At 36.0% G+C, this 12,731-nt stretch overlaps 1 protein-coding gene across 2 annotated transcripts; it reads left to right on the top strand.

Annotated features, from left to right (window-relative positions):
* The first annotated feature begins 888 nt into the window (after positions 1-888).
* ndfip1l (Nedd4 family interacting protein 1, like) lies at positions 889-8,114 on the top strand. 2 transcript variants are annotated; one of them, XM_067376575.1, is made up of 8 exons: positions 889-1,061; positions 3,323-3,410; positions 3,962-4,092; positions 5,879-5,966; positions 6,226-6,344; positions 6,622-6,688; positions 7,614-7,714; positions 8,008-8,114. In XM_067376575.1, exons 1-7 carry the CDS (start codon positions 1,032-1,034, stop codon positions 7,712-7,714), a joined length of 624 nt encoding a protein of 207 aa, XP_067232676.1. In that variant the 5' UTR covers positions 889-1,031; the 3' UTR covers positions 8,008-8,114. The 2 variants fall into 2 exon arrangements, with proteins under 2 accessions (XP_067232676.1, XP_067232675.1); XM_067376574.1 differs by having other exon boundaries at positions 6,226-6,350.
* Positions 8,115-12,731: the final 4,617 nt, after the last annotated feature.

Raw genomic sequence — 12,731 nt, 5'->3', positions numbered from 1 at the left:
TATAAATACAACCACTGATGTTAATAGACAAAGTCATAGACTGTGAAATGAAATATTTAATGACTACAATGCATATTTTGTATTATAAATGGAGTCATGAGCTGATAAATATTAACAAAGATTATATTTATAAAATTGTTTACTTCTTTCGTCCACTGGTTCATTGTATTCCATCTTTTAGTTTAGTAAAAATTTTAGTAATAACAGCCTTGCAAACTGAACATTTCAGAAGATAATCAACACAAGTTTTTAATAGAGTAAAAGGGTAAGCATATGTATACTGACCACTAGATGGCTGTATAGGATTGTGTTTAAGGTAATAAAGAATAATTAGCAAGTGAACTATGTAGTGCACTTGCTGAATTCAGACCTGTGTACTAGTCTGGCATACAGCTCTTTCTTTTTCTGCCATATTAAGATATGGTAAAAATGGTTCCACAGACAGGGCTTAGACTAAGTCAGGATTAGGCCTTAGTTCAATTAGGGCATCTTAGTAGCTTTTATGAAAGTGACCTATAAAAAAAAAAAACATTACTAGTGTGCATCTTGAGACAAAACAATGGCTCTGGCATATTTTAAGATGTGTCATTTCAGTTAAAACAGCTCACACATGCATTTTAGTCTAGGACTAGCTTAAGCCTTGTCTGTGAAACCGGGGGTAAAGTATTTAAGCTCAAGTAGTAGATTCAGCCAACATAATAAAACAGCTCTACAGAAGATAGAGTATCATTATTCAGTTCACTTGTTTTTTTATTTATTTATTCTCATTCAACAGTGTCAGTAGGCTCAGTCAGCTTGATGGTATTTTCTGAAATATTAATATTTTGGCGTGTTTTATGCTCGTTTTGTCCTGTGATGGCGCTACAGATCACACTCGTCTGACTGACATCACAGGAAGCTCACAGGCGAATCTGATCTGATGAGGGCTGTGGCTTTGCCATTAACTAGTTATACAGTTTCATTTAGACAGTTTGCTGCTTGAATTGTGTCTATACGGGGATTTTTTTGGTATCTTCTGAAGCTCGCTGAGGATGGCTGAGCCAAGCGGGAGATATCAGCAGGTTAGTGAGCTCCTCTGTGCCTCGACGCAGTTATTGTTAAAGCAGACCCGCGGCAGGCGCGTCCACGGCGGGGAGTGTTTTCGTGAAACACCGAGGCTCAGACAGGATGCAGGCCGCAGTGTTTTGAAATCAATAACACGACCATTTAAATGATTGCGACATGACAACACTTGGATCGTGTTGAAACAGTTCGTTATTTTAAAATAGTTTTCAATGCTAATATGCTAAAGTTTCTTGCTTACGTCAAAGTTTTCATTCATGCAATATAAGCCACGTAACGTTATTTCATTTACCATGCAAAAAAAATAAAATGAATGCAGAGTTACTGCAGATTGGCTGGAATTTATGTAGAAGGAACCAGCCTTGTCAAGTTGACAAAATATCTGGTTAGATGATCACTAGTAGAGACCAATGTAATATAATATCCCACAACAGCAGACATGTTTGTTTTTTTTGTTTTGTTTTTTTAATCTTCTTGTATTAAGAAACAACCTACTCAATGAGATGTCTTATCATGGTTATTACACTGGGTCTTATGGTGCAGTGTTTGGTGTCAAATACCGTGGTAATTTGATACTACTATTATAGAATGATTATCATATTCATATACCTTCTTCAAAAACTATGTGTGTCATGCTATAACCATGATTCTTGACATGTAACATGTCTCCAAAAACTATGATTTTTCCCATAAGACATAACCGCAAAACACTGTATTTCCATGCTACATGTTTTAAAGACCATAATGTTGCTGTTACATGTCTGGAAAACAATTAGCTAACTATTATAATACTATGGTAAATTTTAAACCATGTAAAACAAAGCCTATAGAATAACAGTCAATTTAAATTGTAATAAACTGAAATGGAGCAGTTTATTGAACCTTTATACAAAAAAATTAACATCTGAACATCTAAAAAAAAAAAATGCATGTAAATCAGTAGCAGACTATTTGCCTAAAATGCATATACACATCAGCTGTCACTCTATATCTTCCAAACAATGTATTATTGATATATTTAAATGATCAGTTTTATTATTCAGGGCTTGAAAATAACTTTTTTTTACTTGGTAGCACTGGTGCTCCCAACTTCAAAAAGTTAGGAGCACCAGCAAAAGTTTAGGAGAACCACTACTAAAAAGTAGCAACAGATTTTTGTGAGATTTTTTTGTCTGAAAAATTACAACTACATTAAATAATGTTATGAGATTTGTTTATTTTTTAATTTTTTTTATTTGAATATACAAATAAGAAATGTTGGAAAGAATGATTACTTTTAAACATGAAACTAAACCACCAGTAGGTGGCAGCAGGTGAATGTCTTAATGAGTGAGTCATTGAGTCATTCATTCGCACGATTTGTTCAAACGGATGATTCATTCAATAATGACGCAGTTGTTTATGAATGGGTCATTGATTCTTTGACTCAACCGATTCGATCAAAATGCTGAATCATTTAGTAATGAAAGAAAACACGATTGTGTTGTCATGAAATGTGCGATGGTTCTGCTGTGATCTTTGTTTGGAACTATTTTCTCTGCTGAAATAGAACAAAAACAGTCACTATTGCATCTAAAATGTAAGTGATTTAATTTTAACTAGCCTACTTTTTAAAATTATGCTAGAAGGTCTTTTACTTACTAAAAAGGTTCAACTACCAATCGAACAACAGAAGGCAGTGTTGTGGATTTGGTTCAGCAGGTTTTTTAGTGAAAATTGTTATGTTGATAATTTAGAGGCCTTTGAAATTCATGTATCAAATTTGAAACAGTAGGCTTTATAGAGTTAATCTGCATCTACAGAATGGTATAATTTTATTTCGACGTGTTTTATTATGGTAGTCACTGCTTATTTTATTATTTAGTGAATTAAAAAATAATAATAAAGGTTTGCATTGTCCAGATTCCTTGAATATTGTTTTATGTAATGAATGTTTCTGGTCATAATTAATGAAAGGTGGTTTGGTAGTCCAGTTTTTACCTGATTTATGAAATGTTGAAGGTGAACTCTCTCTTGGAACAAATGCGTGTGTTTGGTAGTATATGGGCATTTGATGAGTTTATGGAAATTCATGTGAGTTTCAGCTTAGGATTACATTTGTCATGGTCTTGCATAGTTTCAGGGAATATTAAGGATTGAAATTTTAAATTCTCTCATATTTTCACCTGCCTTTAGACCAAGGTTGTGTTTACAGTGCAACCATGTCGCAATCAAACTTTAGGATTTCATGCAGCCAATGAACTGTCTCTTGTGTCCCCAGCTGCCCAATGAGGAGGATCCAGAGGAGGGACCTCAGTTGGCCAGTGATGCTCCGCCCCCTTACAGCAGTATTGCAGCGGACAGTGCAGGTATGCAACTTTTATATGGCTAAATCTGTTTTCATTTTGCCTCAAATTCAGTTTTATTTTTTCCCCAAATTACATGTTTTCTGTTTTCATTTTTCTGGATTTCGTATTAATGGTTTAGTTAAAACTCTCACATCTCACATAGACTAAACTAGACTTGACAAACGGCAGACGGTTTGCACTCCATTGCAGCTTTCACTGACATGTCAAGCAACCAATCACAGTTTGTTTTTAAGGGCGTAAAAATGTAAAGATGATGTCCCTGCAATAACAGATTGGAATGTAAAACTTTTGGAAGTGTTTTGAAGAGTCTATGCCTTGAACTTCACATACTTCAGAAAATCCAGCATTTAGTTGATCCTGATAAGCGTCAAAGTTGTGATCCTGCTGTGATCCTGACTGTCACAGTTGTAAACACATTTTCATACAAAAAAATCCACATTGTGGAAATCATAGTGCCCTAATTACAGGAGACCTGCATAGTTTTTCATCTCAGTATGCAATAGCATATGTATGTAAGTAATCACTAATTCATATTTTTTCCCTCTTCTCAGCATATTTTGATTACAAAGATGATGCAGCATTTCCCAAGCCCCCTTCTTACAATGTAGCCACATCACTTCCGTCGTATGATGAGGCTGAGAGAACCAAAGCAGAGGTTACCGTCCCACTGGTGTCAGGTCGAGTAAGTACCACACATCTCACCCACAAATCCAACCAGCTCTGGGACAAAAGTCCTTAACAGCATCACCACAGGAAATACTGTTTTAATGTTTCCCCTGTTCACTGCTCTGTTTCTCTGCCACACACTGCTTGCGTACAGCACAGGGAACGCCTGGACACATTCGATGATGTAACTCGCTGTGCGCTGGAGGTACAGTAAGAGTGTGTGAGACTGTAAAGTGTGATGGTACAGGTGACGTCCATCGAAGACCCCAGAGCCCTGTGTTTCTGACTCCAACCTCAAAGTGCTGCATGTCTTGACTAGGGAGAGGCTATCTATCTATCTATCTGTCTGTCTGTCTGTCTGTCTTTCTCTCTGAATATCCATCCATCCACCCATCCATCATCTATCTGTCTTTCTCTCTGAATATCCATCCATCCATCCATCATCTATCTGTCTTTCTCTCAGAATATCTATCTATCTATCTATCTATCTATCTATCTATCTATCTATCTATCTATCTATCTATCTATCTATCTATCTATCTATCTATCTATCTATCTATCATCTGTCTGTCTTTCTCAGAATATCCATCCATCCATCATCCATCCATCCATCCATCATCTATCTGTCTTTCTTTCTATCTATCTATCCATCTATCTATCTATCTATCTATCTATCTATCTATCTATCTATCTATCTATCTATCTATCTATCATCTGTCTGTCTTTCTCTTAGAATATCTATCTATCTATCTATCTATCTATCTATCTATCTATCTATCTATCTATCTATCATCTGTCTGTCTCTCAGAATATCCATCCATCCATCCATCATCTATCTTTCTTTCAGAATATCTATCTATCTATCTATCTATCTATCTATCTATCTATCTATCTATCTATCTATCTATCTATCTATCTATCTATCTATCTATCTATCTATCATCTGTCTGTCTCTCAGAATATCCATCCATCCATCACCTATCTTTCTTTCAGAATATCTATCTATCTATCTATCTATCTATCTATCTATCTATCTATCTATCTATCTATCTATCTATCTATCTATCTATCTATCTATCTATCTATCTATCTATCTATCTATCTATCATCTATCTAATCTGTCTGTCTCTCAGAATATCCATCCATCCATCCATCCATCCATCCATCCATCCATCCATCTGTCTGTCCTTCTTTGAGTATCTATCTATCTGTTTGTCATTTTTTCCCGATATTCCCGACTGTTATAATCGATATCGCAATATGTTTGAGACATCATCAATTTAGGATAATATTGTCATATCACCCATCCCTATCACAGATGGAAAATTTCCATGTCAAATAAGGCGGAGCCTCAGAGTTACACCTACCTATAACATAATCGCCACGGACCAGTGGTAGTTTGGTTATAAGCCGGACCAAACTTTTTCAGAAAGTTTTCTTTACCAAGCTGTTTCGAACGTGCAACTGTCTTCGCTTTGGCCTGATTTTGTTCGAAATGACGTCACACTAGATCGTTCTTTGATTTCACTTGAAGTATATCAGGGCCCTAAAGCTACATTTCTACCAAATTCACTCTTAAAATGTTGCTTTAGTGTCACTTACTTTTATGTGTGTCTGGTTTTTTGATTCTGTGAATTTTATGCACAATGCATCCAGTCCCATTTCTTTTCTGTCATTATGAAGTTCTGTTTTCTCATTTAAACGATCACATTGTTTTTCCCAGTGTGTTATTTTAGTCTTGTTTACTGCTCTGTTATACATTCAAAGTTGATACTCATCTCTGTCTCTGTGTTTTCCTGCAGGATGATGACTTTGTGGCCAGAGATGACTTTGAGGATGCTGACCAGCTGAGGATAGGCAACGATGGCATTTTCATGTTGACATTTTTTAGTAAGTGTTTTCAGCGATGATGGAGGATTCAGAAAAAGTTTTTGCACTTTCTCTTTGTTCTGTTATCTCCTTTCGATCAAGCGGGACTTTCCAAACATAAGTTAAGGCATGACTGTTGTCAACCAAATAAAGAAACAAAAAGGAAATGATGGTGATGAGGGTCGTGTATTTTTTTTTTTCATTTTGGTTTTGGGAATGGGATGATGGTACAGGAAAGATTGGTACAGATTTAAGATTTTTTATTTTATTTTCTCCTCAGTGGCATTCCTCTTCAACTGGATTGGCTTCTTTCTATCATTCTGCCTTACAACCTCAGCAGCCGGGCGTTATGGCGCCATATCTGGGTTTGGACTGTCACTCATCAAATGGATCCTCATTGTACGGGTATGCTACCACCTAGACAACTGCAGCTAATTGTACACATTTTGTTCTATTTATTATAGTTTATATTGGTTAACCATTTTGGCTTGGCTGGGAAGCACATTACACCGCATTAGTAATCACCACAACAGCTCAAATCTGATTAAATGAGTTAAACAAGCTGTGATGTATTGTAATGTGTTTTCTTCACATCTTCATGACATTACAAGTCCGAACATGATTGGTGTTTTATTCATGCTTTTCTTTCTCACTCTTCCTCTCTTTGCATTCTCAGTTTTCCACTTATTTCCCTGGTTACTTTGATGGACAGTACTGGTTATGGTGGGTGTTTCTGCTGCTTGGTAAGTATAAGGACACTAAACACAACTTCTACTTTTCCTCTGCTTTCCAGTCAAAAGACATGAATTATATCCGTTGATTTTCGTTGTGTGAAATGTTTTGGTTGTAAAGTAGGCTTAAAGGGTTAGTTTGCCCAAAAATGAAATTTCTGTCATTAATTACTCACCCTCATGTCGTTCCACACTCGTAAGACCTTCGTTCATCTTCAGAACACTAAGATATTTTTGATGAAATCCGAGAGGTTTTTTATCTTCTAAAGAAAGTGATGAAATTACCACATTCAAGGTCCAGAAAGGTATTAAAAACATCCTTAAAATAATCAATGTGACTACAGTGGTTATGAAGCGACAAGTATACTTTTTGTGTGCAAAAACGAAATAAAAATAATTACTTTATTCAACAATTTGATCTGCTGTCATACGCATTTTTATGTTGAAGACACATTGCAGAGCTTCCATGTTCTTTATTTTCCATGTTCTATATTCCGTGTTCTTCCGTGACAATATTTTTGTTTTGTTTTTGCACAAAAAAAAGTATTCTCGTCGCTTCATAACATTAAGGTTGAACCACTGGATTCACGTTAACTATTTAAACAATGTCTCTGCTACTTTTCTGGACCTTGAATGTGTTCATTTTGTTGCTTTCTATGGGAGATAAAAAACTTCTTGGATTTCATCAGAAATATCTTAATTTGTGTTCTTAAGTTGAGTGAAAGTTTTTCTGGTTTGGAACAATAATTAATGACAGAAATTTCATTTTTGAACTAACCCTTTAAGTTGTATGTCAATAAATCTCAAAACTTAGTTTGGACTTTATCTAGTTTAATGATATTCAAAATTTTAAGCGAGACTTAAGCATCCAAAAAATTATACGTTGTTGAATGGAGCAAGAGGCACAAGTGCTGATATGAGTTTCTATGACCTACAGGCTTCCTGCTCTTCCTCAGAGGCTTTATCAACTACGCAAAGATCCGAAAAATGGCAGATTCCTTTTCTACTCTTCCACGGACCAGAGTTCTCTTCATTTAGGTAAATTGTGTAAATGTGTGTGTGCATGTGTTTTTGTTTTTTAACCAAAAAATAAAAATATATGTGTATATGTGTATATGCAATATTAAATTAAAAGCCCCTTTCTTACTATTGTATTATGAATTACTGAACACCCTCTTTTGAATTCCTGATTAACTATCACTATCATGAACTATCCCCCCCTCCCAATATAATAATAATAATTATTATTATTATTATTAATGTATATAAGTTGCAAGTTGAAAATAATGACTGGCCAGTCAAGTAAAGTACATTTTTTTAATCTACTCTAGTCACTTGCCGGAAATGAAACCACATGTATGGGCCTGTGTTGAGCCACTGATCCAGCGGTGGAAATGTATTTAAAAAAAAAAAAAAAAAAAACCTTCCATCTGTAATCTACTCATCTGAACGGAAGACAGCGGAATTCCAGAGCGCTGGAGGAAGAACTTTTGTTTTCCACCCTCTTCTTTCGAAAATTCTGTTTGGGTGTCAGATAGCAGGATACTCTTTTTACATTTCTAGATGTAAAGTAGTGGATGCTAACAGCTCTGTACCTGTTCTGAAATCATTCGTGGATTGATGTTGAGTGCTATTTGCTATTTTCAGTATATTTCAATGTGTTTAAAAAAAGCCTTATGTATGAGATCTTGTTTGTAGTAAAAGCACATGCTATGCTCCCTGTTAACCAGTAGGGGGAAGTCTTGCTTTTTTAAATTTCAGTCTGTTTTTTTTTTTTTTCCCTTCATTCAAGTTACATTTGACAAGAAGGCAACCAGTCACTGCTGGTCACCATTCATGAAGAGCTTTTCTCTTTGTGAATGGCAGTGTGAAATGAATTGAATCTAAAACAGTCAATGCTTTTCTTTTCTTCTATTCTCTTCTACGGTTTCTCTTTCTCTGTGCCTCCCCACATGACATGAAATTAAAGTCACTGTTTTTAAGTTGTCACTTTTGATGTGGTTTAGACATGTTTTATTGGCTGTGTAGTTATTTGAAATAGCTTATTAAGACCAAAGTTAAGATCCAGAAGGCACATGAATAGCATCTTGCATCAGCAAATGCAAATTATGTTTTTACACTGCACATTTGGCATCCACAAAAGGGCTCCTAGAGCACCATGTTTGAGTACTTGCAACTTTTCACAAAGAAATAAAAACTGATATTGTCTGCGTTGCAATCCAAGCAGTCAAACCTTTCTTCTTTTATACTATGAGGCTGATGGCGCTGCACATTTTTCCTTTGAATATACATTTAGCCGGATGCCTCTCCCCCCACCTTGTGTAGTGGCCATGATAGGGGCCTGTTTGATCTCTCTCTGTCTAATCATGCATGATTTTGCTTTGGCTTGTCTGCTCTTGTCACCTTGGGTCTCGTCCATGACACAGGAAGTTACTCTTTTGTGCTGTGTTTTTCATGCAGCTTTGCGGTCACCCTTTGAATTCCAGTGGATGTGCACATGTATTTGCCTGTAAATAAGATACTGCTATTAAATGTCTCTCGTGTTCAACATTTAGTGGTAATGTTTTTGCTGCATCTTTCTCATGGGGTTGAATTATATCCAGGTATGAGAAACTTTTTACAGTCAGCTTTGATAAACATGAATTAAACGCAAAACTAAGAACTTTTACGATATTAAAAAAAAAAAAAAAAAATGGCATTTGTGAATCAGTAATTATTTATAAAAATAAAGGTAATGCTTTATTTTAGAGTCTTTTATCTAGTTGCTTATTTGCATGCATAGAATATTGGCTGTTTATTAGTACTTATTAAACATTAATATATAAATATTAATAATATATAAAATATTAATGCCTTGTTATACAGTCTTAATCCTACCTAATAACTAAACAGCTGCCTTACTAACTATTAATAAGCAGTAAATTAGTAGTTTTTTGATGGAAAATTTGTAGTTAAAGGGTTAGTTCACCCAAAAATTGTCATTTATTACTTACCCTCATGGCGTTTCACACCCGTAAGACCTTCGTTCATCTTCGGAACACAAATTAAGTCATTTTACTTGAAATCCGATGGCTCCGTGAGGCCTCCATAAGAAGCAATGTCACTTCCTCTCTCAAGATCCATAAAGGTAACGTACTAAAAAATATTTAAATCGGTTCATGTGAGTACCGTGGTTCAATATTATTATTATAAAGGAATGAGAATATTTTTGGAGCGCCAAAAATAACAAAATAACGACTTATTTAGTGATGGCCGATTTCAAAACACTGCTTCAGGAAGCATCAGAGTACAGTGAATCCGTGTGTCGAATCTGCTGTTCGGAGCGCCAAAGTCACGTGATTTCAGCCGTTGGCAGTTTGAAACGCGATCCGAATCATGATTCGGCACACTGATTCATTATGCTCCGATGCTTCAAGAAGCAGTGTTTTGAAATCGGCCATCACTAAAGTCGTTATTTTGTTTTTTTGGCGCTCCAAAAATATTCTCGTAGCTTTATAATATTAATATTGAACCACTGTGCTCATATGAACCGATTTAAATATGTTTTTAGTACCTTTATGGATCTTGAGAGAGGAAATGACATCGCTTCCTATGGAGGCCTCACCAAGCCATCGGATTTTAACTAAAATATCTTAATTTGTGTTGATGAAGATGAACGAAGGTCTTACGGGTGTGGAACGACATGAGGGTAAGTAATAAATGACAGAATTTTCATTTTTGGGTGAACTAACCCTTTAATAGTGAATGTGTTCCCTAAGATAAACTTTTACTTTACCTAAATAAATAAATTATTAAATTTAATTAATGTCACAATACTTATCGGTAAATATTATTAGTAGTATTTAATTTATCACTTTACTAGAATATTGGCTGTTTATTAGTACTTAAGCACATATTAATAACTTATTCTGCATGACCTTATTCTACATTCTTAATCCTACCCGATACCTAAACTTAACAACCTTACTAACTATAAATAAGCAGTAAATTAGGAGTTTATTGAGGGAAAAGTCGTAGTCAATAGTGAATATATGCTCCCTATAAAGTGGTACCAAAAAAAAAAAAAAAAAACATCTGGCACCTGCATTTTGATTTAGATTTATCATGTAGTTTTTCTTGCACAATCTTATTTGTCATTGACTATTTTCTAACAGCAAAAGCCTCTGCAAACTTTTGAAAGAATGATCTGTTACTGAAGGTTTGTTTTCATCTGTTAGCCTGAGTTGCTGAACCAATAAAACTAGTCCGACCTGATTTCCTTGGTCGGATGTAGAGGAAAAATATTCATGTCAACAAGGGCAAATTTCTGTTGTGGTTGCAGCTGGAGACTATTGACGGGCAATATATCATGTCAGCGAAATGAAAGTAATGAATCATGTGGAATGTAGAATATAAACAGCTGGTTTTGAATACAATGATATTTTTTTGTGGTGATATTTCCCGATGTCCATCTGATAGTTTGTGAATGCAGTGTTGTTGAGTATGCGAGTGGGTTTGAGGAGCAGGCACAGGCTGTCTCCTGTTATTGCCTGTTTGTGCCGTCCATTTGAGGTGTGAAGCCAACAGCTCTCATTCCTCCTTCTGGTGTGACTTCCTGGGGGAAGCGCTCAGCATTTAATAACCTAACACTCTCCTACCACTGACAATCATCTCCGCAAACACAAACACGCTCATGCTCTGGGGTCCTAAATATATCCCAGGATAGCTTTCCAAGAAGGTGACCAGAGTCTCATTTGAATTTAGAAGGAGGTGTTTGGAGGGACTGTGACAAATGAGTGTGTATTTGCAAAAAAATAACAAAACTGTCATGGCAATACCTTTTTGTCTGAATGTGCTCTATTAAAAATAAAGGTTCCAAGTATGCAGCGATCAATTTTGGGTTTCCCAAAAGAACCTTTCAGTGAACCATACTTTTTTTTTTTCTTAACATGAACAACATTTTGAAGTGCCCCTTTATCCCACTCCTAATTTTATTTTGGAGGTCTCCTACAATAGGTTTACATGCATCCAAGGTCAAAAAACACTTTAATTTTCTCATAATATACATTGCTGCATCACCTGCTTTCTCACACGGTTCGATAAAGGATTTTGTCTCTCTAAACCCTTCCATACTGAGAGCCTGCTCTGATTGGTCAGATGGCCCAGTCTGTTGTGATTGGTCTTCTGTTAACAGCGCATGTTGAAAATGCCATTACATTATCAAAATTTCAGCCAGTGTTGCCAAGTCTGTGGTTTTCCCATGGAATTGGGCTACATTTCCGTTGTTGCCGCGGGTAAAAATGTTTTCCGCAGGTTGATTTCGGCACTCCCAACACCCCCCAGACGTACAAAATCAGTGGAGAATGGGGCCGCCAGATGGAGAAAATCGCATTGAGCTACTTTTGACTGGCCATTGGGCTACTTTTTGTTGCACAGACATCCCTGATTCCAGCTCTGGAGACTTTCTGGGCACTTGTATACAACAGTAATACAAACGGTAATGATGGCGCCAGTTTACAGTATCAATTTGAGCGCAAGTCCAATAATGAAACGTAAGAAATATCTGATCGCCAGTGCAGAAAACATGTCAACAACACAAACCAAACTCTTCCAGTCTCAGCAACAACTACAGTGTTTGAGGGCGGGTCGAAGTAGACGTTGTTTGTGGGCAGCTAATAAAGACCACACACTGTTACAAACCTAGTTAGGTTTGAGCAGGAAGTGAGACTGGAATTACTGACGACTCGTTTCAGGCAGTTCAGAATCACTTCTTTCTTTTGGGAGACAATAACTCCATTTATTGTGCACTTTGATCTTTAAAACTTTTCTGCTGTATTACACACTACATGAAAGGTCATTTCCGGAAAAGCATAATAGGGGCACTTTTAATAATCTAAATAACCCTTTTCCACTATATATAAAAAAAAAAAAATTGTATCATTGATTAAGATATCTTAATTGTGTTTGTTAATAATTTGAAGTAGAAAAACCATGGTACTTCCATGGTACACCCCCCCCCCCCCCCCCCCAAAAAAAGTTTGTTGGTAGTACCACACATTTTTGGAGATGTTTGGTG

Source organism: Chanodichthys erythropterus, chromosome 22 (assembly GCF_024489055.1).
Source record: "Chanodichthys erythropterus isolate Z2021 chromosome 22, ASM2448905v1, whole genome shotgun sequence".
NCBI lineage: Eukaryota > Metazoa > Chordata > Actinopteri > Cypriniformes > Xenocyprididae > Chanodichthys > Chanodichthys erythropterus.
The sequence above is the reverse complement of the archived record's forward strand: the minus strand, read 5'-3'. Positions and strand labels throughout refer to the sequence as shown.

Excerpts from the sequence above, each read along its gene's own strand:
- ndfip1l (XM_067376574.1), top strand. The coding sequence starts at position 1,032 with ATGGCTGAGCCAAGCGGGAGATATCAGCAG. Across the intron at positions 1,062-3,322 it reads CAAGCGGGAGATATCAGCAG|CTGCCCAATGAGGAGGATCC; the intron begins GTTAGTGAGCTC and ends TTGTGTCCCCAG. Across the intron at positions 6,689-7,613 it reads GTGGGTGTTTCTGCTGCTTG|GCTTCCTGCTCTTCCTCAGA; the intron begins GTAAGTATAAGG and ends TATGACCTACAG.